This window comes from Gorilla gorilla, chromosome 2, assembly GCF_029281585.2.
Source record: "Gorilla gorilla gorilla isolate KB3781 chromosome 2, NHGRI_mGorGor1-v2.1_pri, whole genome shotgun sequence".
NCBI lineage: Eukaryota > Metazoa > Chordata > Mammalia > Primates > Hominidae > Gorilla > Gorilla gorilla.
The window spans coordinates 210,780,739-210,806,329 of record NC_086017.1 but is presented as its reverse complement, the minus strand read 5'-3'; the positions used below and the strand labels follow the sequence as shown (position 1 = coordinate 210,806,329).

Here is a 25,591-nt window from a genome sequence, read left to right as displayed (position 1 = left end):
CTCCCATCCCAGAGGTAGAAAGCGAGATCTCCTGCCTGCATTTCATGGAGCATGTGATTATGGAGGTGTCCAGTCCCAGCAAACAGACCCCACATTCTTTTCCTTCAGTGACTCAGACGCAATATGTGGAGAGTCCCAGACAGTATCGCTCCCTCACGTTCATTAACCTCCAGAGATTAAACATCACCTGATACACAGAACTGTGGGCTCCCTGTTTGGCTAAGCATCAGGAGCAGCCAGGTTCTTACCTAGGTGCACGTGACAAGGTGCTGCCAGATGCCACCAGCGCAGACAGTCAGTGAGCCCACCTCATCAGAGGGCACATGAGATCCCCAAATGAGAAAGAACTCTAAGGAGCCAAAATCTGCCAAGATGGGTACATTAAAGCTTGCAACTTTGCACGTGAGTGCACCCTCAGACTCAGCCAGTTTATTCTCCTTTGCAGTCCATTCTGAAAAGTCCAGCCAGATGATGGCTAAAGAGTAGAGAATGGAAGGTGGAAGGCGGTTGCTGCTTGCAGAAGAGGCACGCTGGCAGCATTGGCAGGGAGGAAGAGACTGGAAACTGAGTAGCAGATCCGAGAAACCAAAATGCTCAGCAAATGAGGGCAGGTGGCATGGAGCTACTTCCCTGGGTCCAAGAGCCTAATTACCTTATTGTTCCATAAGTTCATGGCCTGCGGTCATCAGGGAAAATAAAACACGGACTGGGGGTCAGTCTTTTCTGTTTAGAGGAGGCTCCCTGAAACCTCCCCCTCCCGGGTTCAAGCGATTCTCCTGCCTCAGCCTCCCGAGTAGCTGGAACTATAAGGCGCCCGCCACCACTCCCGGCTAATTTTTTTTTTTTTTGTAGAGACGGGGTTTCACCGTGTTAGCCAGGATGGTCTCGATCTCCTGACCTCGCGATCCGCCCGCCTCGGCCTCCCAAAGTGCTGGGATTACAGGCGTGAGCCACCGCGCCCGGCCTCAGCTGGTTTTTCAAAAGTCATGGCGTGTAATTGTCAGAACAGTGAACTTCGGAGATCCACCGGAGGGGCGAGGCCACAGCTCAACCGCGAGCACCTGAGCATCCTGCACCGCCTGCGACGGCCGTCAGGGGGCGCGATGCCGCCTCACAGAACCTCAAGAGGCGCCCGGGTTCCGGCACAGAAGCCCGGCGGCTCCAGGGGGCGGAGCCGAGCCGCCTCCTCAGGACCTACGCAGGAGGCGCCGTCATCCCTACAGGGACACCTGAGAGGACCCAGCCTCCTCCTCCTCAGGACCCACTCGGGAGACGCCGCTGGCTCTATAGGAACACCTGGGGACCGTGGCCAGGGACCACCCAGCCTCCTTCTCCTCAGCTCCTCAGGAACGACTGGGGAAGCTGTGGCTTCATGGTCCCCGAGGCTGCCCGAGGAAAGGTGAGGAAAAGCTTTCCCTCCCGGCTCAGTGCTGAGGCGGCCGCGCTGCCTCGCGCTCCACTTTCTCAAGTTGTATTTATTTTATTTTACAAAGTGGCCCATCATTAAGTGGCTTTGTTATTCATTATTACAGCATACCTGAGTTGTTTCGTTTTTAAATTTTTGACCAATTTGGGTTTGTTTGGGGTGGATCCGGGACAGAGAAGGGAGAAACCCTGAGGGCAACATGGAGAGCCCCAGGGAGACGCGCACCCCACGACTTGCTTTTATTTGCGTTCCAGTGGCTCGTTTTTCTTAGAGTGTTAAAGTACTTGAAAAATATTGAAGACCAGATGTAGATGTGAGTTTTCACAACCGTATTTTAAGTGTAAATACTGGACTTTGTCTGTTAACAGGATTTTAGGTAAAATAAATTTAAGCGGAGTTTATTTCGGCAAAGGAATGGTTCATGAATCACGCAGGAAGCACCAGAACGGAAGTCGGCTTGGGGCTTCGAGCTCTTAGGGTGGCCCGTAAGTGAGGCTCCTCAGTGGCTCCAGCTAGGCGACCGCCTGTGGTGGGGATGCTTCCCTCAGCGTCCCTAGTCATACAGCCAACTGGCTGCTGGGCTTTTTGGCATTGACTGTGGTTGGTTTGTGAATTTTTTTAAGTCAGTTCACATGCCTCCAAGTTCGGTTTCTGTTTGCTTAGGGAAGGCCTCAGGCTAACCCCCGCCGTATTTGCTTTAACATGTCAAAACCATAATTTATTTTTCATTTTACTTTCCTGGCATTAATAGAAGTAAATTCACATTTGTGCGTTATTCAGAAAGTCAGTTTAATTGGCAACCTATTTGTGATGGTGCATAAAATAATGTCTTTTAATCACTGGCATCTTAGATTAGATGAAATATGTTAACTCTCTTAAGCTTTGTTATTAACCCATAACAAGAGTTAAGTTTCTTTTTTTCTCCTAGGCTTTGACCATTTAAAATACACTCAGGCATCTCGTAACGATGTTATACTTTCTGAGAAATCTGTCCTTAGGTGATTTCATCTTTGTGTGAACACTGTAGAGTGTCCTTATAAAACTTAGATGGTGTAGCCCACTCCACACCTAAGTTACATAGTATAGCCTATTGCTCCCAGGCTACGAACCTGTACAGCATGTCTCTGTACTGAATGCTGTAGTCAACCATAACACCATGGTGATTGTAGATCGTGATCCCAGAATATCTGAGACAGGTCTCAGTCAATTTAGAAAGCTTATTTTGCCAAGATTAAGGACACGCCCGTGACACAGCCTCAGGAGGTCCTGACGACGTGTGTCCAAGGTGGCCAGGGTAGAGCTTGCTTTTGTACATTTTAGGGATACATGAGACGTGTAAGATGTACAGTCATTTGGCCCAGTAAGGCGGGACAACTGGAAGCAGGAAGTGGGGGTGCTTCCAGGTCAGAAGTAGGTTAGAGACAAAAGGTTGCATTCTTTTGAATCCTTCATCAGCCTTCCACTGAATACACAATTTAGTCTGGCTCAATGAATCTGCATTTTTACATAAATAATAGGGCAGAGGAAGCAATCAGATATGCATCTGTCTCAGGTGAGGGATGACTTTGAGTGCTGTCTGTCCTTTGTCCAAAAGGAAATTCTTTGTGGGCAAATTGTGAGTGAGGTATGTAGCTTTTTATCTTTGCAGCTATCTTAGTTAGGAATAGAATGAGGGCAGGTTTGCCTGACATAGCTCCCAGCTTGACTTTTCCCTTGGCTTAGTGATTTGGGGGTCCTGAGATTTATTTTCCTTTCATGGTATCAGAACAAAGAAAAGGTAATGCGTTGAGCCATGAGCTTATGACAAGATGGCTAGGAAGGAATTTTTCAGCTCCATTTTTATCTCATGGGACCACCATCATATGTATGCAATGCACGAGTGTAAAATCACATTTAGTTAAGTCAGCTTACACTAAGCTATGGACCCAGATGGTCCTGGGGCCTTTTTCCACTGGGAGATCTTTAAGGACCTTTCTTAGCTTTTCTGTGCTAATTGGTATATTCATAGTTGCCTTATTTCAGTGCCCATTTTGTTAATGTGTATTTTTACTAGGAAATCACCCATTTTTTCTAGGTTTCCAGTTTGATGCAATTATTTGACTTTTAATTTCTCCTCTGTTTTTAGTTTTGTACATAATTTTCCTATCTACTTTTGCACTCTTTTTTCCATCAACAATATTTTTAAAATATACTTTTTAGCTTTTTTTGAAGAATTGTTGTGTTTGACAATTTTTTATGACCTAATCATGACCGTAAATGATTTTTAATTAATTTCAGCTTAATGTCTTTTGTAGGGCACAACTGTTAAAATACAAAATTACAACAAATGTGGGTTTGCAGATCTTAATTGGCTTTTTTTTGTGGTTCTAGAATCAGGCAGCAGTCCAGACCAAAAATGGTTCAGAATGATCTGCCACACAACTTGTGCGGGTTATGTTTATAGCCAGAGAAAAAAAGTGACATACAGAAAACAGAAGTGAGGTATAGAGGTGGCTGGATTGGTTACAGACCTGGTTACAGCCCGGATTTGCCTTCTTGGAACTTGTTTTGAACAGCTGGCTGCCGGCCATTGACTGACACTCGGCTGATGTGATTGGCTGAACCGCCGCAATTTGTTACCATGATACATTCCCAAGTCAGATTTTCAGTTTGTTTCTATACTAAATTAGGTTGCGATTCTTCTTCTTCTTCTTTTTTCTTTTTTGAGGCGGAGTCTCGCTCTGTCGCCCAGGCTGGAGTGCAGTGGCGCGATCTCAGCTCACAGCAAGCTCCGCCTCCCGGGTTCATGCCATTCTCCTGTCCCGGCCTCCCGAGTAGCTGGGACTGCAGGCTGCCGCCACCAAGTCCGGCTAATTTTTTTGTATTTTTTTTTAGTAGAGACTGGGTTTCACCTTGTAAGCCATGATGGTCTCGATTTCCTGACCTCATGATCCACCTGTCTCGGCCTCCCAAAGTGCCGGGATTACAGGCGTGAGCCACGGCGCCCGGCCGCGACTCTTTACAAGGACTCCTTGGGAGGCTTCTAAAGCCCAAATGTTGTTTGATGTAAGAATTCCTCCCTTTTGGTCAGCCTCTCAATTTTGAGATATTGATCAAAACTTTGGGCATTGGTGTCACTCTGTTATCGTTGTAAATTGAGTTATTAGGACTTATTTGCTTTCAGTGTGGCATTTTCAAGTTTTATTTGGTCTCAGTGCCCTCTGGGCAATAGCAGAACACTGTGTTGTGTAAGGCGGAAATAGAGCAATAGAAAATAACAACTGATTTGTTAATATCAGATTACTTCAAGTTACTTGTTTTGGTAAGAATTAAAGCAGAGGGGACTTCTTCATGCTGACTCAGGTAGACTGGAATCTCTTCAGGGAAAAAGGGAGCTCTTTTGGGATCTATCTACTTCCTTAAAGTTTCAGCTTTGTTGTGTGTCATTCAGCGTGAGTGTCTCCATTCTGGTTTTGCCTACTCAGTGTGGCCTAATGCGGGAGTTGTGACCAAAACAATGACCTCCCGTAATTTGTTCAACAGTTCTCCCCTTTTGGTTAGGTTCCTACCTAGGTGAGGGTGTGACTAAAAACTTAGGGCATTAGCAGTATTCTCAGTAACTATCATTTTAGGTTTCCGGTCTCAACACATCATTTAAGAAGTCAGTAAAGCTTTCTTCTATTGTGACAGCATATTTAATACTGAGAAAGAAAAGAAAATTTTTATCTTGCAAATGTGAGCTTCCTCTAAATTATCAGGTCCAGAGAGGCGTGGGAATGAGGCAGCAGTCACGTCCCATTTCCCTCTTAGCTAAGTAATCATATCTTGAAGCTGCTTGCTATGTAGACTAGACTGACTGTCATCAGCTATAGATTAACCTAAGAGTGTCTTTGAATATTTTTTCCAGTGGCAAATATTTGCTTCTGTTGTATTGTAGCTGAGAGGAATGCTGGGAAACAAAATAAAGACAAGCATTCATGAGAATAAGTGATCCAGTCACAATGAATCAATTTGAACTTTTTTTTTTTTTCACAAAGTCATACTTTGAAAACGTCCAGCCATAAATTGAAATAGTCTCCAAAATGTGAATTTTTTTCCCTGGTTCTAAGATGACCAGCTTTCTTAGAGAGTGAACTACACCATAAGAAAAATGATATGACCATGTTTACACATATATGTTATCTTAACATAAAACATGTAAAAGGGGCATTTCTTTGAAAGTATATATTAGTCTGTATAATTTACTTTGCAGTATCATGAATGCTTTTATTTTTAAAAGTAGGAGTAGTTACTGTCAATTACTAATTTTTAGTACAAATAATTTAGCAGATAACTGAAAAAATTACAATTTTTAAATAGAGGTTTTATTTTAAATTAGTTTTAGATTCATACAGAAATTGGGAAGAAAATGCAGATTTCCCATGTAGACGCAACCTAGTTTCCCCTCTTTTTAACATATCAACATGTATCAGATAGGTTTAACATTTTTTTTTTTTTTTTTTCCAGACAGAGTCTCAACGAGGCTGGAGTGCAGTGGCGTGATCTCGGCTCACTGCAACCTCCGCCTCCCAGGTTCAAGCGATTCTTCTGCCTCAGCCTCCTGAGTAGCTGGTATTACAGGCACCTGCCATCATGCCCGGCTAATTTTTGTATTTTTAGTAGAGATGAGGTTTCACCACGTTGGCCAGGCTGGTCTTGAACTCCTGATCTCAGGTGATCCGCCTGCCTCAGCCTCCCAAAGTGCTGGGATTACAGGCATGAGCCACCACTCCTGACCAACATCTTACATCATTTCTTGTCATACTTAATGACTGGATATTACTATATTATTAAATAAGCTCACATCTTATTTGGTTTCCCTTAGTTCTGCCTTTTTCTCTCCCAGGATCCTATCTAGGATCCCATAGGACATTTAGTCATCATGTCAGGCTCTTCTTGGCTGTGACAGTCTCTCAGACTTTACTTCTGAGGACCTGGAACAGTGTTAGGAGGATTGGTCAGGTATTGTGTAGAATGTCCTCCATTGTGGTTTACTTGGGGTTTTTCTCATAATCAGCCTGGGTTTAGGGGTTTGCGGGAAGCAGAGCAGATGTGTAGTGTGTCCACAAAAAGAGTCAAAGACTGTAAAATATTTGAAGAGATGTATTCTGAGCCAAATATGAGTGACCATGGCCCTTGACACAGCCCTCAGGAGACCCTGAGAACATGTGCCCAAGGTCGTTGGGGTGCAGGTTGGTTCTATACATTTTAGGGAGATAGGAGACGTCAATCAAGTGTATTTAAGATATATATTGGTTCGGTCCAGAAAGGTGGGACAACCCAATGGATTAGGGTGGGGTGGGGCTTCCAGGTTATAGGTACATTTAAAATTTTTCTGATTGGCAGTTTGTTGAAAGACTTACTATCCATAGAAAGGAGTGTCTGGGTTATGATAAGGGGTTATGGAGACCAAGGTTTTGTCATGGAGATGAAGCTTCCAGGTAGCAGGCTTCAGAGAGAATAGATTGTAAATGTTTCTTATCAGATTTAAGGTTGTGTTGATGTTAAATGCTGATTGGCTTTTCCTGAATTCCAAAAGGGAGGAGGGCATAATGAGGCATGTCTGACCACCTCTTCCCCATCATAGCCTGAACCAGTCTTCCAGGTTAACTTTGGTGTCCCCTGGTGGAGAGGTGGTTGTGGGAAAGATCTTTGAATTTTATTTTTGGTTTGCAAGTGCTAGTGTAGTCACTTCATGCTGTCACTTCATGCTCTCAAGATGTGTTATCACCATTAATGTTAACTTTTATCACTTGGTTGAGGCAGTGTTTTCAGGTTTTTCACTGTGAGGTTACTTTTTTCCCATGTCTATATTGTATGTATGCTTTTGGAGGAAGTCATCATGCAGAGCTCATACTTAAAGGAGTGGGGAGTTAGCCCCACCTCCTTGATGGCTGTCTATATCAGGTATTTGGAATTCTTCTGTATAAGAGATTTCTATTCAGCCCATTTGCATATCTGTTTAATCATTTATTTATACCAGTATGGGTCCACAGATAGTTACTTTAATCTTTTGGTTGTTATCTAATTGTACAGTATTTTGTTGCTCTTTGTTCATAGCTGTGGCCATTGGTAGCTCTTTCCACTGGCTCCTTTTACATAATTTCATGGTTTTTTTTTATAATTTATTTCTGTTACTTCAAAAGTACCCTGGCTCATATATTTTCTGTCCCAGTCCTAGTTTCAGCTATTTCTTCTAATAGCCCTGATTTCTTTTGTTAGAGAATGGTATGAAAAACTTACATCTGGCCACTAAATGTGGTCATTGCATCATGACACTTACAGCTGACAGTGCAAAGAAATATATGTGTGTCTTCTAACTTATATGTACCCACTTAATTATAAAGGTTTCTATGTGGAACCATCTATGTATATGTTAAGCTAAATGTGAGTTTATACTTATGTTGTATATATATATATTCTGACTCATTATGACAGAGATCATTCTAGACTTCCCTATTTTTTATCTGTAACTTCTCACTGTAATAGTGAGGAACCTGGCTCCTACTATCTGCCATTTATTTCATCCCTTGTACCATTGGGAACAAGGAGTTCATTCTTGATCAAGATTCCAGGTTGGGACTTAATAAGAAATATATGTTTGGTCTGTGTCTGCAGTTCCTGGTACAGAGCTTCTAAAACTATTATAATTTCCTGAACAGTAGGGGTGCTAGGAGCATCTTGTGTTCTAATATTTGGTCTTTGGCCCTGGTTCCTGATGCAGAGTTCCTAAATCTCTTGGAATCTCCTGGATAATAGGAATGGCTTCTGTTCTAATAAGGACACTCTGTGGGTTCCTGGATGGTTTCAGGATGGGGATGGTCACCAGAAAGACCAAGCCATGATAAGAAGGTTGTAACTTTTAGCTTAACATGCAATCCTTTGAGGGTGTGAAGGGACTGGAAATGGAGTTAATAATCCGTCATGTCTACATGATGAAGCTTCCATAAAAATTCCTAAAATATGGAATTTGGAAAGTTCCAGATCAAGGCTGACAGATTTGATGTCTAGTGAGGGCTCATCTATCATAGATAGTGCCTTCTAGCATGTCGTGACATGGCAGAATGGGGAAACGGGCTCCTAGATGCTTTTATAAGGGCACTGGTTTCATTCATGAGGACAGCACTCTCATGATCCGATCACCTCTCGGTTACCTCTGAATACCATCCCTTTGGGGATTACATTTCAAAATAGGAATTTGGGGTGGGGGTGTACACACATTGAGACCATAATAACTAGTAAACATAAGTAAGTATTTCCTAGTTCCATAAGCCATCATAGCAAATTGTCAAACCTGAAGAGGGGGTGTAGGAATACCTAGTTTCTAGCCAAGTCATATAGAAGTTTGGGTAAACTGGGGATTCACAACTTGTGATTGGCATCTGAGGTTGTGGACAGTCTGGTGTTACTAAGCCCTTAACCTGTAGGGTGTATACTAACTCCAGGTAATCAGTGTCACAGTTGAATTACAGGATACCCAATTGTTTTCCAGAGAGTTGGAATATCGGTTGGTATGGGAAACACCCCCCACCCCCCACAATTTGCTGTTAAAAGTGGAGTGTTGATAGTATAGAGGAAAATCATGGTTATTTTTCTTTTTACAGATATAGTAGTTTCAAAATTAACTATTATCCCTATGGGAAATAACTTTATAAAATAGAGTCCACTGTTCGTGTATATAGTACGTTTTGTTTTTAGTCTATGGATTCTACTCATTTCCAGCTCAGCACCTTTGGCCCACCACTTGCAACATACATTGGTAATACAGTTAGATTCTTGGTTGCACTCTGTATTTTGTCCTTAGATACTTCCACATCCTAAATAATTTAATTTGTGTAGATTGTGATTTGTTCTTTGTGCATTAAAATTCTGTGGGTTTTATCAAATGCATAGTGTCAGATATCCACTACTGAAGTAGCATACAGAATACTTCAAATCCCCACCCCAGACAGTCACTGATCTGACTATCATCTCTTTGGTTGTGCTTTTTCCACAATGTTATATGAATGGAGTCATATAATGTATAGCATCTTCATACTGCCACCCTTTACTTAGCAACATAGATGCAAGATTCATTCATTTGTTTTCATGGATTGACAGTTCATTCCTTTCTGTTGGTGAATGGTATTCCATTGCATGGTTGTACTTCAAATTGATTGTGCATTCAGCTATTGAAGAACGTTCTGATTACTTCAAGTTTTGGCCATTATGAGTAGAGTGCCTCGTATATAATTACATGCTAGTGTTTGTTTGAACATAATTTTTCAAAGCAGCTGTCTAAACATACACAATTTAGGGGTGCATTTGTTGGATTGTAAGGTAAGACTTGTTTATCTTTGGGAAAAACTGTCAAACTATTTCCCAAAGTGGCTGTACCCATTCATGCATTCTGCCAGTAATGAATGGCCGTACCTATTGTTCTTCAACCTCCAATTGTTACTGTTGAGCTTTTTTAAGAGTCCCACAGTTGTACTAGGTGTGCAGTGATATCTCAGCATTATTTTAATTTGCAGTCTCCTAATGAGATATATTGAGCATCCTTTTGTGTGATTATGTGCTATCTGTATATTTTCTTTTTTTTTCTTTTTTCTTTCTATTTTTATTGAGATAGAGTCTCGTTCTGTCACTCAGGCTGGAGTGCAGTGGCGTGATCTTGGGTCACTGCAACCTCCACCTCCGATGTTCAAGCAATTCTCTTGCATCAGCCTCCCAAGTAGCTGGGATTACAGGCACCCACCACCATGCCTGGCTAATTTTTTTGTATTTTTAGTAGAGAGGGGGTATCACTATGTTGGCCAGGCTGATCTCAAATTCCTGACCTCGGGTGACTCACCCGCCTCAGCCTCCCAAAGTGCTGGGGTTATAGGCATGAGCCACCACACCTGGCCTGCTATCTATATATTTTATTTGGCTGGATGTCTGTTCAGATATTTACCCAGTTTTATTTGGGTTTTTAGTTTTCTTAGTGTTCGTTTGAAGAGTTCTTTGTGTATTTTCAATACAGTTTTTAAAATCACGTTTGTATTCTGTAAATATCTTCTCACAGTGTGTCTTGTCTTTTTGTTCTCTGAATAGGGTTTTTCATAGTAGAAAATTTAGCTTTATAAAGTCTGTTCTCAGTATTTTCACGAATTGGCACTTGATGCTGTGTGTTAAAACTCAACACCAGATCCAATGTCTCTTAGGTTTTCTTTTAGATTATTTATAGTTTTGCATTTGAAGTTGTAGTCTCTGGACTATTTTGAGTAGGTTTTTGTGTTTTAATTTGTGTATAGAGTCATTTCATTCTATATGGCTTCCAAATAATTCTTCCATCACCATTTATGGGAAGGGTGTGGATATAGTGGCCTTTATTTCGGTTTGAATTTGCAAAATTATGACACTGAATAAACTGAATATTGAATTTTATAGGTATTTCAGGACAGCCAGGAGGGGGCGCACATCCGCCAAGAAACTGTGGGGCACATCCGCCAAGAAACGGTCTGTGCTGAACCATGGTGCCACCAGAGGGCGGGCGATCCCGCCCCAACCAACTTCCCGCGGAGGTGCCAGAAGCAGCAAGGAGCTTCAACTTCCCCACTGCAGCACGAGGGTCGTGTTACCTTGGTGTTCTTCATTGGTGAGTAAAAAGATCCTGTCCATGGCCCTGAGTGCCAAGGAGTGAGTCTTTAGAGTACTCAGCAGAGGAAGAAATTCATCTAGAAAAATAAAATCCCGAAATCTCACTGTTTGGAGTACACCTTAATATCATTGTCAACGTCCAAGACACAGTCGCTGCTAATATATATTCTTACAGTGGCCTCCAATATAATAATCACACTGTGCCCTACATTACTATGATATCCACACCGTGCCCTAACACCGATATAATATTCACACCATGCCCTATCACTGATCTACTCTGCACCATCGCTTCCAATACTAATGTAATAATATCCACACGATGCCCTATCACTGATCTAGTCCCCACCATCGCTTAAAATACTAATGTAATAATATCCACACCATGCCCTATCACTGATCTAGTCCACACCATCGCTTCCAATACTAATGTAATAATATCCACACCATGCCCTATCACTGATCTAATCCACACCATGGCTTCCAGTACTAATGTAGTAATATACACACCATGCCCTAACACTGATCTAATCCACACCATCGCTTCCAATACTAATGTAATAATATCCACACCATGCCCTATCACTGATATAATCCACATCATCGCTTCCAGCAATAATGTAGTAATATCCACACCATGCCCTAACACTGATCTAATCCACACCATCGCTTCCAATACTAATGTAGTAATATCCACACCATGCCCTAACACTGATCTAGTCCACACCATCGCTTCCAATACTAATGTAATAATATCCACACCATGCCCTATCACTGATCTAGTCCACACAATCGCTTCCAATACTAATGTAATAATATCCACACCATGCCCTATCACTGATCTAGTCCGCACCATCGCTTCCAGTAGTAATGTAATAATATCCACACCGTGCCCTATCACTGATCTAGTCCAGATCATCGCTTCCAATACTAATGTAATAATATCCACACCGTGCCCTATCACTGATCTAGTCCACACCATCGCTTCCAATACTAATGTAGTGATATACACACCGTGCCCTATCACTGATCTAATCCACACCATCGCTTCCAATACAAATGTAATAACATCCACACCATGCCCTATCACCGATCTAATCCACACCTTCGCTTCCAATACTAATGTAATAACATCCACACCATGCCCTATCACTGATCTAATCCACACCATCGCTTCCAATACTAATGTAGTAATATCCACACCATGCCCTATCACTGATCTAATCCACACCATGGCTTCCAATACTAATGTAATAATATACACACCATGCCCTATCACTGATCTAGTCCACACCATCGCTTCCAATACTAATGTAATAATATCCACACCATGCCCTATCACTGATCTGGTCCACACCACCACCTCCAATACTAATGTAATAATATCCACACCATGCCCTATCACTGGTCTAGTCCACACCATCGCTTCCGATACTAATGTAGTAATATCCACACCATGCCCTATCACTTATCTAGTCCACACTATCGCTTCCAATACTAATGTAGTAATATCCACACCATGCCCTATCACTGATCTAGTCCACACCATCGCTTCCTATTGTAATGTAATAATATGCACACCATGCGCTATCACTGATCTATTCCACACCATCGCCTTCAATACTAATGTAATAATATCCACACCATGCCCTATCAATAATCTAATCCACACCATCGCTTCCAATACTAATGTAGTTATATCGACACCACGCCCTAACACTGATCTAATCCACACCATCGCTTCCAATGCTAATGTAATAATATCCACAGCACGCCCTACCACTGATCTAGTGCACACCATCGCTCCCAATGCTAATGTAATAATATCCACACCATGCCCTATCACTGATCTAGTCCAAACCATCGCTTCCAATGCTAATGTGATAATATCCACACCATGCGCTATCACTGATGTAATCCACACCATCGCTTCCAATACTAATGTAGTAATATCCACACCATGCCCTAACACTGATCTAATCCACAGCATCGCTTCCAATACTATTGTAATAATATCCACACCATGCCCTAACACTGATCTAATCCACACCATCACTTCCAATACTAATTTAATAATATCCACACCATGCCCTATCACTGATCTAGTCCACACCATCGCTTCCAATACTAATGTAATAATATACTCACCATGCCTTAACACTGATGTAATCCTCACAATCGCCTCCAGTACTAATGTAATAGTATCCACCCCATACCCTATCAATGATCTAATTCACAGCATGGCTTCCAATACTAATGTAATAATATCCACACCATGCCTTAACACTGATCTAATCCGCACCATCACTTCCAATACTAATGTAATAATGTACACACCATGCCCTATCACTGATCTAATCCACACCATCGTTTCCAATACTTATGTAATAATATCCACACCATGCCTTAACACTGATCTAATCCACACCATTACTTCCAATACTAATGTAGTAATATCCACACCTTGCCTTAACACTGATCTAATCCACACCATCGCCTCCTATACTAATGTAATAATATCCACACCATACCCTATCAGTGATCTAATCCACACCATCGTTTCAAATACTAGTGTAATAATATCCACACCATGCCTTAACACTGATATAATCCACACCATGACTTCCAATACTAATGTAGTAATATCCACACCATGCCTTAACACTGATCTAATCCACACCATCGCCTCCAATAGATATGTAATAATATCCACACCATGCCCTGTCACTGATCTAATCCACACCATCGTTTCCAATATTAATATAATAATATCCACACCATGCCCTATCCCTGATATAATCCACACTATCGCTTCAAATACTAATGTAGTAATATCCACACCATGCCCTATCACTGATCTAATCCACACCATCGCTTCCAATACTAACGTAATAATATCCACACCATGCCCTGTCACTGATCTAGTCCACACCATTGCTTCCAATACTATTGTAATAACATCCACACCATGCTCTATCACTGATCTCATCCACACCATCGCTTCCAATACTAATGTAATAATATGCACACCATGTCTTAACACTGATCTAATTCACACCATCCCTTCCAATACTAATGTGGTCATATCCACACCATGCCTTAACACTGATATAATCGACACCATTGCTCCCAATACTAATGTAGCAATATCCACACCATGCCCTATCACTGATGTATTCCACACCATCGCTTCCAGTACTAATGTAATAATATCCACACCATGCCCTATCAGTGATCTAATCCACACCATCGCCTCCAATACTAATGTAATAATATCCACACCCTGCCCTCTCGGTGATCTAATCCACACCATCGCCTCCAATACTAATGCAGTAATATCCACACCATGCCCTATCACTGATCTAGTCCACACCATCGCTTCCAATAGTAATGTAATACTGTCCACACCATGCCCCAACACTGTTCTAGTCCACAACAGCGCTTTCAATATTAATGTAATAATATCCACACCATGCCCTATCACTGATCTAGTCCACACCATCACCTCCAGTACTAATGTAATAATATCCACACCATGCCTTAACCGTGATCTAATCCACACCATCGCTTCCAATACTAATGTAATAATATCCACACCATGCCCTATCACTGATCTAATCCACACCATCACTTCCAATACTAATGTAATAATATCCATACCATGCTCTACCACTGATGTAATCCACACCATCGCTTCCAGTAATAATGTAATAATATCCACACCATGCCCTATCACTGATCTAGTCCACACCATCACTACGAATAACTAATGTAATAATATCCAGAGCATGCCCTAACACTGATCTAATCCACACCATCGCTTCCCATACTAATGTAATAATATCCACGCCATGCCCTATCACTGATCTAATCCACAGCATCGCTTTGAATACTAATGTAAAAATAACCACACCATGCCCTAACACTGATCTAATCCACACCGTCGCCTCCAATACTAATGTAATAATATCCATACCATGCCCTATCACTGATCTAATCCACACCATCGCTTCCAGTACTAATGTAATAATATCCACACCATGGCCTATCACTGATCTAATCCACACCATCGCCTCCAATACTAATGTAATAATATCCATACCATGCCCTATCACTGATCTAATCCACACCATCGCTTCCAGTACTAATGTAATAATATCCACACCATGGCCTATCACTGATCTAATCCACACCATCGTTTCCAATACTAATGTAATAATATCCAGAGCATGCCCTAACACTGATCTAATCCCCACCATCGCTTTCCATACTAATGTAATAATATCCACGCCATGCCCTATCACTGATCTAATCCACAGCATCGCTTTGAATACTAATGTAAAAATAACCACACCATGCCCTAACACTGATCTAATCCACACCATCGCCTCCAATACTAATGTAATAATATCCACACCATGCCGTAACACTGATCTAATCCACACCATCGCTTCCAATACTAATGTAATAATATCCAGAGCATGCCCTAACACTGATCTAATCCACACCATCGCCTCCAATACTAATGTAATAATATCCACACCATGCCCTAACACTGATCTAATCCGCACCATCGCTTCCAATACTAATGTAATAATATCCACACCATGCCTTAACACTGATCTAATCCACACCATCACTTTCAATACTAATGTAATAATATCCACACCATGCCCTATCACTGATCTAGTCCACACCATCACCTCCAATAGTAATGTAGTAATATCCACACGATGCCTTAACACTGATCTAATCCACAGCATCGCTTCCGTTACTTATGTAATAATATCCACACCATGCCCTAACACTGATCTAATCCACACCATCGCTTCCAATAGTAATGTAATAATATCCACACCATGGCCTATCACTGATCTAATCCACACCATCGCTTCCAATACTAATGTAGTAATATCCACATGATGCCTTAACACTGATCTAATCCACACCATCGCTTCCAATACTAATGTAATAATATCCAGAGCATGCCCTAACACTGATCTAATCCACACCATCGCCTCCAGTACTAATGTAATAATATCCACACCATGCCCTAACACTGATCTAATCCGCACCATCGCTTCCAATACTAATGTAATAATATCCACACCGTGGCCTATCACTGATCTAGTCCACACCATCGCTTCCAATACTAATGTAATAAAATCCACACGGTGCCTTAACACTGTTCTAATCCACACCATCGCTTCCAATACTAATGCATTGGGGGAGTAACCTGATGAGATTCATGGATTAGAGACATGGCTGTGGCTGCTGTGGAGAGGGCACCAGGGAGAGCAGATGGCTCAATGGGTGTGCAGGAGACCTCTCCCTGAGTTTAGGGAGAGGTTTTTAAAACAGAAGAAGTTTGAGTAATTTAAATGATGATGGGAAGGAGCTAAAAGTGGGGGATAGGTTAAAGATACAGGAAAGTGGGAGGAAGAACCGACAAGTGAGGTTCCAGAGAGGGCAGGAGAAGAGGAGATTCCCATAGGGGGATTAACACTTTCTTTTCTTTTTTCTTTCTAAGACAGGGTCTCACTCTGTCACCCAGGCTGGAGTGCAGTGGCACAATCTTGGCTCACTGTAGTGTAGACTTCCCAGGCTCAAGGGATTTCTCCCACCCCAGACTCCCAGGTAGCTGGAACTACGGGTGTGCACCACCACCACACCTGGCTAATGTCTCTTTTTTTTGGTAGACACAGAGTCTCACTATTTAACACTGATTGGTCTCCAACTCCTGGCCTCAAGCGATCCTCCTGCCTAGGCTTCCCAAATTGCTGGGATTACAGGCATGAGCCACAATGCCTGGCCTCTGCTAGTTCCGTATTCTCTAGAGTTGTCTTTACTTTTTGCTAGTGTGTCCCTCATTGTGCTGATCCTCTGTAAAAATTAATACCTTTTGTTTTTTTTTTGAGATGGAGTTTCACTCTTGTTGCCCAGGCTGGAGTGCAATGGTGCTATCTCTGCTCAGCGCAACCTCCACCTGCCGGGTTCAAGTGATTCTCCTGCCTCAGCCTCCCGAGTAGTTGGGATTACAGGCATGTGCCACCATGCCCAGCTAATTTTGTATTTTTAGTAGAGTTGGGGTTTCTCTATGCTGGTCAGGCTGGTCTCGAACTCCTGACCTCAGGTGATCTGTCTGCCTTGGCCTCCCAAAGTGCTGGGATTACAGGCATGAGCCATTTTGCCTGGCCAAAATTAATACTTTTTATATTAAATTTACATATATATATATATACGTTTTTTCTTTTTGATACCAGGTCTCACACTGTCACCCAGCCTGGAGTACAGTGGCACAACCTCTGCTCACTGCAGCCTCCACCTGCCAGGCTCAAGCAATTCTCCTGCCTCAGCCTCCCGAGTAGCTGGGATTACAGGTAAGTGCCACCACACCCAGCTGATTTTTGTGTTTTTTGTAGAGATGAGTTTTCGCCGTGTTTCCCAGACTGTTCTCAAACTCCTGAGCTCAAAGCAGTCCACCCACCTTGGCCTCCCAGAGTGCTGGGATTACAGGTGTGAGCCATCTTGCTCATTCTAGTTTAAACTTTTGAGTGGTTTGTGTCTCCTGATTGGACTCCTACAAATACAGAATTGATGCTAGGAAGGGTACCAGGAGATAGACACACACAGATGGGATTTGGGAATAGGTTTGGTTATCCAAGGAGCAGTGCTGAGCTCCTCGCTAATGGGATATGGGATGCTGGTGATTTCCAGGAAGTGAGCTCACAATGACTCAAGCTGCCACATACTGCTGATTGTGAAATGCCAGTTGAAGCATATGTCCTGCGAGCTTAGGGGTGCTACAAGTTGACCACTGCAGCAGTAAAGATGACTCTGAAGAATGGCGTGGGATGGATCCTTTCAAATGCACTTGAGCAGCGGTCTCCAACCACAGGGCCACAGAGCTGGAGGTGAGCAGCAGGCGAGTGAAGGGAAACTTCATCTGTATTTCTAGCCCCTCCCATCGCTTGCATGACCACCTGAGCTCCATGTCCTGTCAGATCAGCAGCAGCATTAGATTCTCATAGGAGCACAAACTCTGTTGTGAAGTGTGCATGTGAGGGATCTAGGTTGTGTACTCGTTATGAGAATCTAATGCCTGATATTCTGTTACTGTCTCCCATCACCCCAGATGGACAGTCTAGTTGCGGGAAAACAAGCTCAGAGATCCCACTGAGTCTACGTTATAGTGAGTTGTAGAATCATTTCATTATATATTACTATGTAGTAATAATAGAAATAAAGTGCACAATATATGTAATGCACTTGAATCATCCTGAAATTATTCCCTCACTCCCAGTCTGTGGAAAAATTGTCTTCCACACATTCACTCTGTTTTTTGGTAGAGGCAGGGTCTTTATATATTGCCCAGGCTGATCTCAAACTCCTGGCCTCAAGTAATATACCTCTCTCAGCCTCCCAAAGTGCTGAGATTACAGGCATAAGCCACCACCCTCAACCAAGACTTTCTTTAAACCAAATAAAAATTAAGTGAGATTACTTGAGCCCAGGTGGTCAAGGCTGCAGTGAGCTGTGATTTCGCCACTGCACTCCAGCCTTGGTGACAGTGAGATCTTGAAAAAAAGAAAGAAGAAAGTAAAGAAAGAAGAAATGAGCATGGTGGGCATGGGGACAAATGGCAATGTTAAATAGAATGGTCAGGGGTGGCCTCCTAAGTGAAAATTGAGTAAAGATTTGAAGGAGGGGAAGGAGGTGGCCAAGGTGCTGAGGGAAGAGGATTGTAGGCAGAAACAATAGAATAAACTGTCTGAGGTGTGTCTCTGGCTCTGGAAGGAGGCCCATGGAGCAGATGGAGAGAGGAAGAGAATTAGGGGAGGGAGCCAGGGAGTTGCTGGGTGGGGATCAGTACAGATCACATAAGCCCTGGGAGGTTATTGGTGGGGCTTTGGCTTTTACTCTGACTCAGATGGGAACTGCGGGAGGGTTCTGAGCAGAGAGGCGACATGATCTGTCTCCCGATTTAAAAGCATTCTCTGGCTGCTGAGTTGAGAAAGACTGTGGGAAGATGTGATAGAAGCATGGGGGCCAAGCTTTGGCAACATCCAGGCGGGAGATGATGGTGGTCCTGACCAGGGTCGTGGTGGTGTTGAGAGATGGTCAGAGGGGAGAAGTAGGGGAGGAGGCCAGGGAGTTGCTGGGTGGGGATCTTTAGTAGATGTCGAAGACAATCAACAGGATTTCCTGACAGACTGGATATGGGGTGTGAGAGAAGGCAGGGGTCAAGGTTGAGTTTGATTGTTACTGAAATTATTAAGTAATTTTAAAAAACACTACTGCCTTTCCCAATCCTACCAAGTATGGGATGCTAGATTAAAGAAATCTCTTCAGGCTCATTGCAATGGCTCATGCCTGTAGTCCCAGCTCTTTGGTAAGCAGAGGTGCGAGTATCTTTTAAGGTCAGGTGTTCAAGACCAGCCTGGACAACACAGCAAGATCTGCTCTTTACAAAAATATTTTTCAAAATTAAATAAATGTAGCTAGGCATGGTGATGTGTACTTGTAGTTTCAGCTACTCAGGAGGCTGAAGTGGGCAGATCTCTTGAGGTCAGGAGTTTGAGGCCAGCTTGGGCAACATAGCAAGAACCCTCACTCTACAAAAAAATTAAAAAAATAACCAGGCATGGTGACACTCAACTGTACTACCAGCTACTGGGGAGCTGAGGCAGGAAGATGGCTTGAGCCCAGGAGGTCGAGGCTGCAGCGAGCTGTAAATGCACAGCTGCACTCCAGTCTGGGTGACAGAGCAGTACCTGTCTCACAATACAAATAAAAATACAAGTAAAATAATATCTCAAGTCAGAGCCTTTTGGCTCTGCAGCCCTTGCAACCCCTCAGCCGTGCAGTGGGGTTTGCGTCACTGGGAATGAGGAGACCCCTGCCCGGTGTTGTTGCCTGACTAATCAGTGTTTTAAAAGATACATTAATCGGGGTGGGCGCGGTGGCTCACACCTGTAATCCCAGCACTTAGGGAGACCCAGGCGGGTGGATCACCTGAGATCAAGAGTTCAAGACCAGCCTTGCCAACATGGTGAAACTCCTTCTCTACTAAGAAAATACAATAATTAGCTGGACATGGTAGTGGACGCCTGTAATCCCAGCTACTTGGGAGGCTGAGGTAGGAGAATCACTTGAACCTGCGGGGCGGAGGTTGCAATGAGCTGAGATTGAGCCACTTCACTCCAGCCTGGGCAAGAGAACAAGACTTTGTCTCAAAGAAAAAAAGTATTATATCAACATGTAATGGTTTTATTATTAATATGTAATGAATATTAAATATTTTTAAAATCTTATATCAACATGTAATGGCTTTAATATGTGATGAATAATATTTAAAAATTTGGGTCTTATTTTCTAGTTTTCATATAATTATCTACAGAAAGAAATAGTCTTAGAGATCTTCAATAAAGTTAAAAAAGGTAAAGGGATGTTAGACCCCAAAAGATTGAGAATTTCTAGTTTACAAATATTCAGACTAAGCCACATACAACTTGCTACTTGAACTATTTTTTTTCTTTGTTTTTTATTGTAGGAGATGGGGTCTCACCCTGTCACCCAGGCTTGAGTACAGTAGTGCTATCACAGCTCACTGCAGCCTTGAACTCCTGGGCTAAGGGTACTCCTACCTGAGCCTCCTGAGTAGCTAGGACTGTAGGTATACATGATGATACTTGGCTAATTTTTAAATTGTTTTACAGACATGGGGTCTCACTTTGTTGGCCAGGCTGGTGTCAAACTAATGGCCTCAAGTGACCCTTCCACCCCTGCCTCCCATCCTCAAGGTATGTGCCACCACAAGGAGCACTTGTTCAATTTTCTAAAGAAAAAATTTCTAAAGTAAGGCTGTGGGATGATGGCAGGAAGATAAAAGAAAAACAGAAGAATAAGTTAAAATGACTTATTCACACATATTCTTTTGACAGCAAGAAGAACTTTTAGTATATACATTCCTTACAAACAAACAAACGGCAGGTAAACAATGTTGTATAGGAACTTCAACACACACTGTACAATATTCCCACTTTGCTGACATAAGTTATGGAAATTTCGTGGTTTACTTGAGTGTCGCTACCAGTATTTTGCTTCTCTGATGATTTTTATGAACTTCCTCATCTGTTAACTACTCTCCAAGGTATGTCATGTCACGACATACTGCCGCTGCACGAACACGGCCAGTGTCTTCCTATTAAACATGTAGAATGCGTTCCTAATTTCTCTTTTTACTCTCTGTCTTTGTGTTTTGCATTTTCCTTACTTTTATTGTCAGAAACTCCAGAAAGTCAGTCGTACTAATTTATCACGATTTGCTTTATTAATTTATACTTTGCTTATATGGAATTTTGCCCAACAGACCTCATTACAATTTGGGCCAGGGCCCAAGGTTAGGGTTGTTTTAGGGTCAGGTCAAGGGCCCAGGGTTAGGGTTGTTTTAGGGTCAGGGCCAGGGCCCAGGGTTAGGGTTGTTTTAGGGTCAGGGCCAGGGCCCAGGGTTAGGCTTGTTTTAGGGTCAGGGCCAGGGGCCAGGGTTAGGGTTGTTTTAGGGTCAGGGCCAGGGCCCAGGGTTAGGGTTGTTTTAGGGTCAGGGCCAGGGCCCAGGGTTAGGGTTGTTTTAGGGTCAGGGCCAGGGCCCAGGGTTAGGGTTGTTTTAGGGTCAGGGCCGGGGCCCAGGGTTAGGGTTGTTTTAGGGTCAGGGCCAGGGCCCAGGGTTAGGGTTGTTTTAGGGTCAGGGCCAGGGCCCAGGGTTAGGGTTGTTTTAGGGTCAGGGCCGGGGCCCAGGGTTAGGGTTGTTTTAGGGTCAGGGCCAGGGCCCAGGGGTAGGGTTGTTTTAGGCTCAGGGCCGGGGCCCAGGGTTAGGGTTGTTTTAGGCTGAGGGCCGGGGCCCAGGGTTAGGGTTGTTTTAGGGTCAGGGCCAGGGCCCAGGGTTAGGGTTGTTTGAGGGTCAGTGCCCAGGGTTAGGGTTGTTTGAGGGTCAGGGCCCAGGGTTAGGGTTGTTTGAGGGTCAGGGCCCAGGTTTAGGATTGTTTTAGGGTCAGGGCCCAGGGTTAGGGTTGTTTTAGGGTCAGGGCCCACGGTTAGGGTCTTATGATCAGGGCCAGGGCCCAGGGTTAGGATTTTAGGGTAACGGCCAGGGCCCAGGGTTAGGGTTTTAGGCTGAGGGCCAGGGCCCAGGGTTAGGGTTTTAGGCTCAGGGCCAGGGCTCAGGGTTAGGGTTTTAGGCTCAGGGCCAGGGACCAGGGTTAGGGTTTTAGGGTCAGGGCCCAGGGTTAGGGTTGTTTTAGGGTCAGGGCCCAGGGTTTGGGTTGTTTTAGGGTCAGGGCCCATGGTTAGGGTTGTTTTAGGGTCAGGACCCAGGGTTAGGGTTGTTTTAGGGTCAGGGCCCAGGATTAGGGTTGTTTTAGGGTCAGGGTGCAGGGTTAGGGTTGTTTTAGGGTTAAGGCCCAGGGTTAGGGTTGTTGTAGGGTCAGGGCCCAGGGTTAGGGTTGTTTTATGGTGAGGGCCCAGGGCTAGGATTGTTTTAGGGTCAGGGCCCAGGGTTAGGGTTGTTTTAGGGGCAGGGCCAAGGATTAGGGTTGTTTTTGGGTCAGGGCCCAGGGTTAGGGTTGGTTTAGGGTCAGGGCCCAGGGTTGGGGTTGTTTTAGGGTCAGTGCCCAGGTTTAGGGTTGTTTAGGGTCAGGGCCCACGGTTAGGGTTTTAGGATCAGGGCCAGGGCCCAGGGTTAGGGTTTTAGGGTAAGGGCCAGGGCCCAGGGTTAGGGTTTTAGGCTCAGGGCCAGGGCCCAGGGTTAGGGTTTTAGGGTCAGGGCCCAGGGTTGGGGTTTTAGGGTCAGGGCCCAGGGTTAGGATTTTAGGTTCAGGACCCAGGGTTAGGGGTTTAGGTTCATGGCCCAGGGTTAGGGTTTTAGGGTCAGGGCCCAGGGTTATGGTGATTTCCATGAAGAGACCTCACAGTGACTCAAGCTACCACTTACTGTTGATTGTGATGAAATGCCAGCTGAGGCACACGCCTTGGGAGCTAAGTGGTTGCTGCCCTTGACTACTATGAAGACTGGTGTGGGAAGGGTCGCTTTGGATGCACTTGAGCAGGGGTCCCCAACCCCTGAGCCATGGAGCCGTAAGGAGCCACACAGCAGGTGAGTGGTGTCGAGTGAGGGAGTGAGGGAAGCTTCATCTGTATTTACAGCCACTCCCCTTTGCTCACATTCCCGCCTGAGCTCCACCTTCTCAGATGAGCAGCAGCATTAGATTCTCATAGGAGAACGCACCCTGTTGTGAACCGTGCATGTGAGGGATCTAGGTTGCGCTGTTCTTGTGAGAATCTAATACCTATTGATCTGTCACTTTCTCCCATCACGCTCAGGTGGGACCATCCAGTTTCAGGAAAACAAGCTTAACACGCCCACTGATTCTACATTATGGTGAGTTCTATAATTATTTTATTATATATTCCAGTGTAATAATGGAAATGAAGTGCCTAATAAACGTAAATGCGCTTAAATCTTTTGGCCCAGCTCCTACCTCCCGGCAGCCTCGCCAGGCCCAGAACTCTCTCCGGTCAGCCTCTACAGACCAAGCTCATGACTCACAATGGCCTATTTAGGCCCATACCCTACCTCACGGCAGTCTCCGCAGATGAGCCTACTGCCTCACAACAGCCTCCACAGGCACAGCTCCATCGTTCCAATGGCCTCTTTAGACCCAGCTCCTGCCGCCCAGCCTTCTCTCCAGGCCCTGAACTTTCTCCGTAAGTTGAGGTAGCTGGGACTGTAGGTATACATGATGATACTTGGCTAATTTTTAAATTGTTTTGCAGACATGGGGTCTCACTTTGTTGGCCAGGCTGCTGTCAAACTAATGGCCTCAAGTGACCCTTCCACCCCTGCCTCCCATCCTCGAGGTATGTGCCACCACAAGGAGCACTTGTTCAATTTTCTAAAGAAAAAATTTCTAAAGTAAGGCTGTGGGATGATGGCAGGAAGATAAAAGAAAAACAGAAGAATAAGTTAAAATGACTTATTCACACATATTCTTTTGACAGCAAGAAGAACTGTTAGTATATACATTCCTTACAAACAAACAAACGGCAGACAAACAATGTTGTATAGGAACTTCAACACACACTGTACAATATTTCCACTTTGCTGACATAAGTTATGGAAATTTCGTGGTTTACTTGAGTGTCGCTACCAGTATTTTGCTCCTCTGATGATTTTTATCAACTTCCTCATCTGTTAACTTCTCTCCAAAGTATGTCATGTCACGACATACTGCCGCTGCACGAACACGGCCAGTGTCTTCCTATTAAACATGTAGAATGCTTTCCTAATTTCTCCTTTTACTCTCTGTCTTTGTGTTCTGCATTTTCCTTACTTTTATTGTCAGAAACTCCAGAAAGTCAATCGTACTGATTTATCACGATTTGCTTTATTAATTTATACTATGCTTATATGGAATTTTGCCCAACAGACCTCATTACAATTTGGGCCAGGGCCCAGGGTTAGGGTTGTTTCAGGGTCAGGGCCAGGGCCCAGGGTTAGGCTTGTTTTAGTGCCAGGGCCCAGGGTTAGGGTTGTTTTAGGGTCAGGGCCAGGGCCCAGGGTTAGGTTTGTTTTAGGTCAGGGCCAGGGCCCAGGATTATGGTTGTTTTAGGTCAGGGCCAGGGCCCAGGTTTAGGGTTGTTTTAGGGTCAGGGCGAGGGCCAAGGGTTAGGGTTGTTTTAGGGTCAGGGCCAGGGCCAAGGGTTAGGGTTGTTTTAGGGTCAGGGCCAGGGCCCAGGGTTAAGCTTGTTTTAGGGTCAGGGTCAGGGCGCAGGTTTAGGGTTGTTTTAGGGTCAGGGCCAGTGCCCGGATTAGGGTTGTTTTAGGTTCAGGGCCAGGGCTCAGGGTTGGGGTTGTTTTAGGGTCATGTCCAGGGCCCAGGGTTAGGGTTGTTTTAGGGTCAGGGTCAGGGCCCAGGGTTAGGGTTGTTTTAGGTTCAGTGCCCAGGGTTAGGGTTGTTTTAGGGTCAGGGCCAGGGCCCAGGGTTAGGGTTGTATTAGGGTCAGGGCCAGGGCCCAGGGTTAGGGTTGTTTTAGGGTCAGGGCCAGGGCCCAGGGTTAGGGTTGTTTTTGGGTCTGGACCTGGGCCCAGTGTTAGGCTTGTTTTAGTGTCAGGGCCCAGGGTTAGGGTTGTTTTAGGGTCAGGGCCAGGGCCCAGGATTAGGGTTGTTTTAGGTCAGGGCCAGGGCCCAGGATAAGGGTTGTTTTAGGGTCAGGGCCAGGGCCCAGGGTTAGAGTTGTTTTAGGGTCAGGGACATTGCCCAGGGTTAGGGTTGTTTTAGGGTCAGGGCCAGGACCCAGGGTTAGGCTTGTTTTAGGGTCAGGGCCAGCGCTCAGGTTTAGGCTTGTTTTAGGGTCAGGGCCAGGGCCCAGGGTTAGGCTTGTTTTAGGGTCAGGGCCAGGGCCCAGGGATAGGGTTGTTTTAGGGGCAGGGCCAGGGCCCAGGTTTAGGCTTGTTTTAGGGTCAGGGCC

General features: G+C 44.2%; 1 protein-coding gene and 1 long non-coding RNA gene across 2 annotated transcripts; both read left to right on the top strand.

Annotated features, from left to right (window-relative positions):
• Positions 1 to 854: 854 nt before the first annotated feature.
• Positions 855 to 24,443, top strand: LOC134758144 (putative protein FAM157A). Its single transcript, XM_063704544.1, has 4 exons — positions 855 to 1,399; positions 10,856 to 11,063; positions 23,444 to 23,501; positions 23,595 to 24,443. Exons 1-4 carry the CDS (start codon positions 1,373 to 1,375, stop codon positions 23,662 to 23,664), a joined length of 363 nt encoding a protein of 120 aa, XP_063560614.1. The 5' UTR covers positions 855 to 1,372; the 3' UTR covers positions 23,665 to 24,443.
• Positions 16,361 to 18,140, top strand: LOC134758022 (uncharacterized). Its single transcript, XR_010132720.1, has 3 exons — positions 16,361 to 16,702; positions 17,329 to 17,445; positions 17,783 to 18,140. It is a non-coding gene; the product is annotated as an uncharacterized lncRNA (long non-coding RNA).
• Positions 24,444 to 25,591: the final 1,148 nt, after the last annotated feature.

Coding starts and splice junctions, on each gene's coding strand:
- LOC134758144 (XM_063704544.1), top strand. CDS start 1,373: ATGGTCCCCGAGGCTGCCCGAGGAAAG. Junction 11,064..23,443: donor TACCTTGGTGTTCTTCATTG/GTGAGTAAAAAG, acceptor CATCACGCTCAG/GTGGGACCATCCAGTTTCAG. Junction 23,502..23,594: donor CCCACTGATTCTACATTATG/GTGAGTTCTATA, acceptor CTTTTGGCCCAG/CTCCTACCTCCCGGCAGCCT.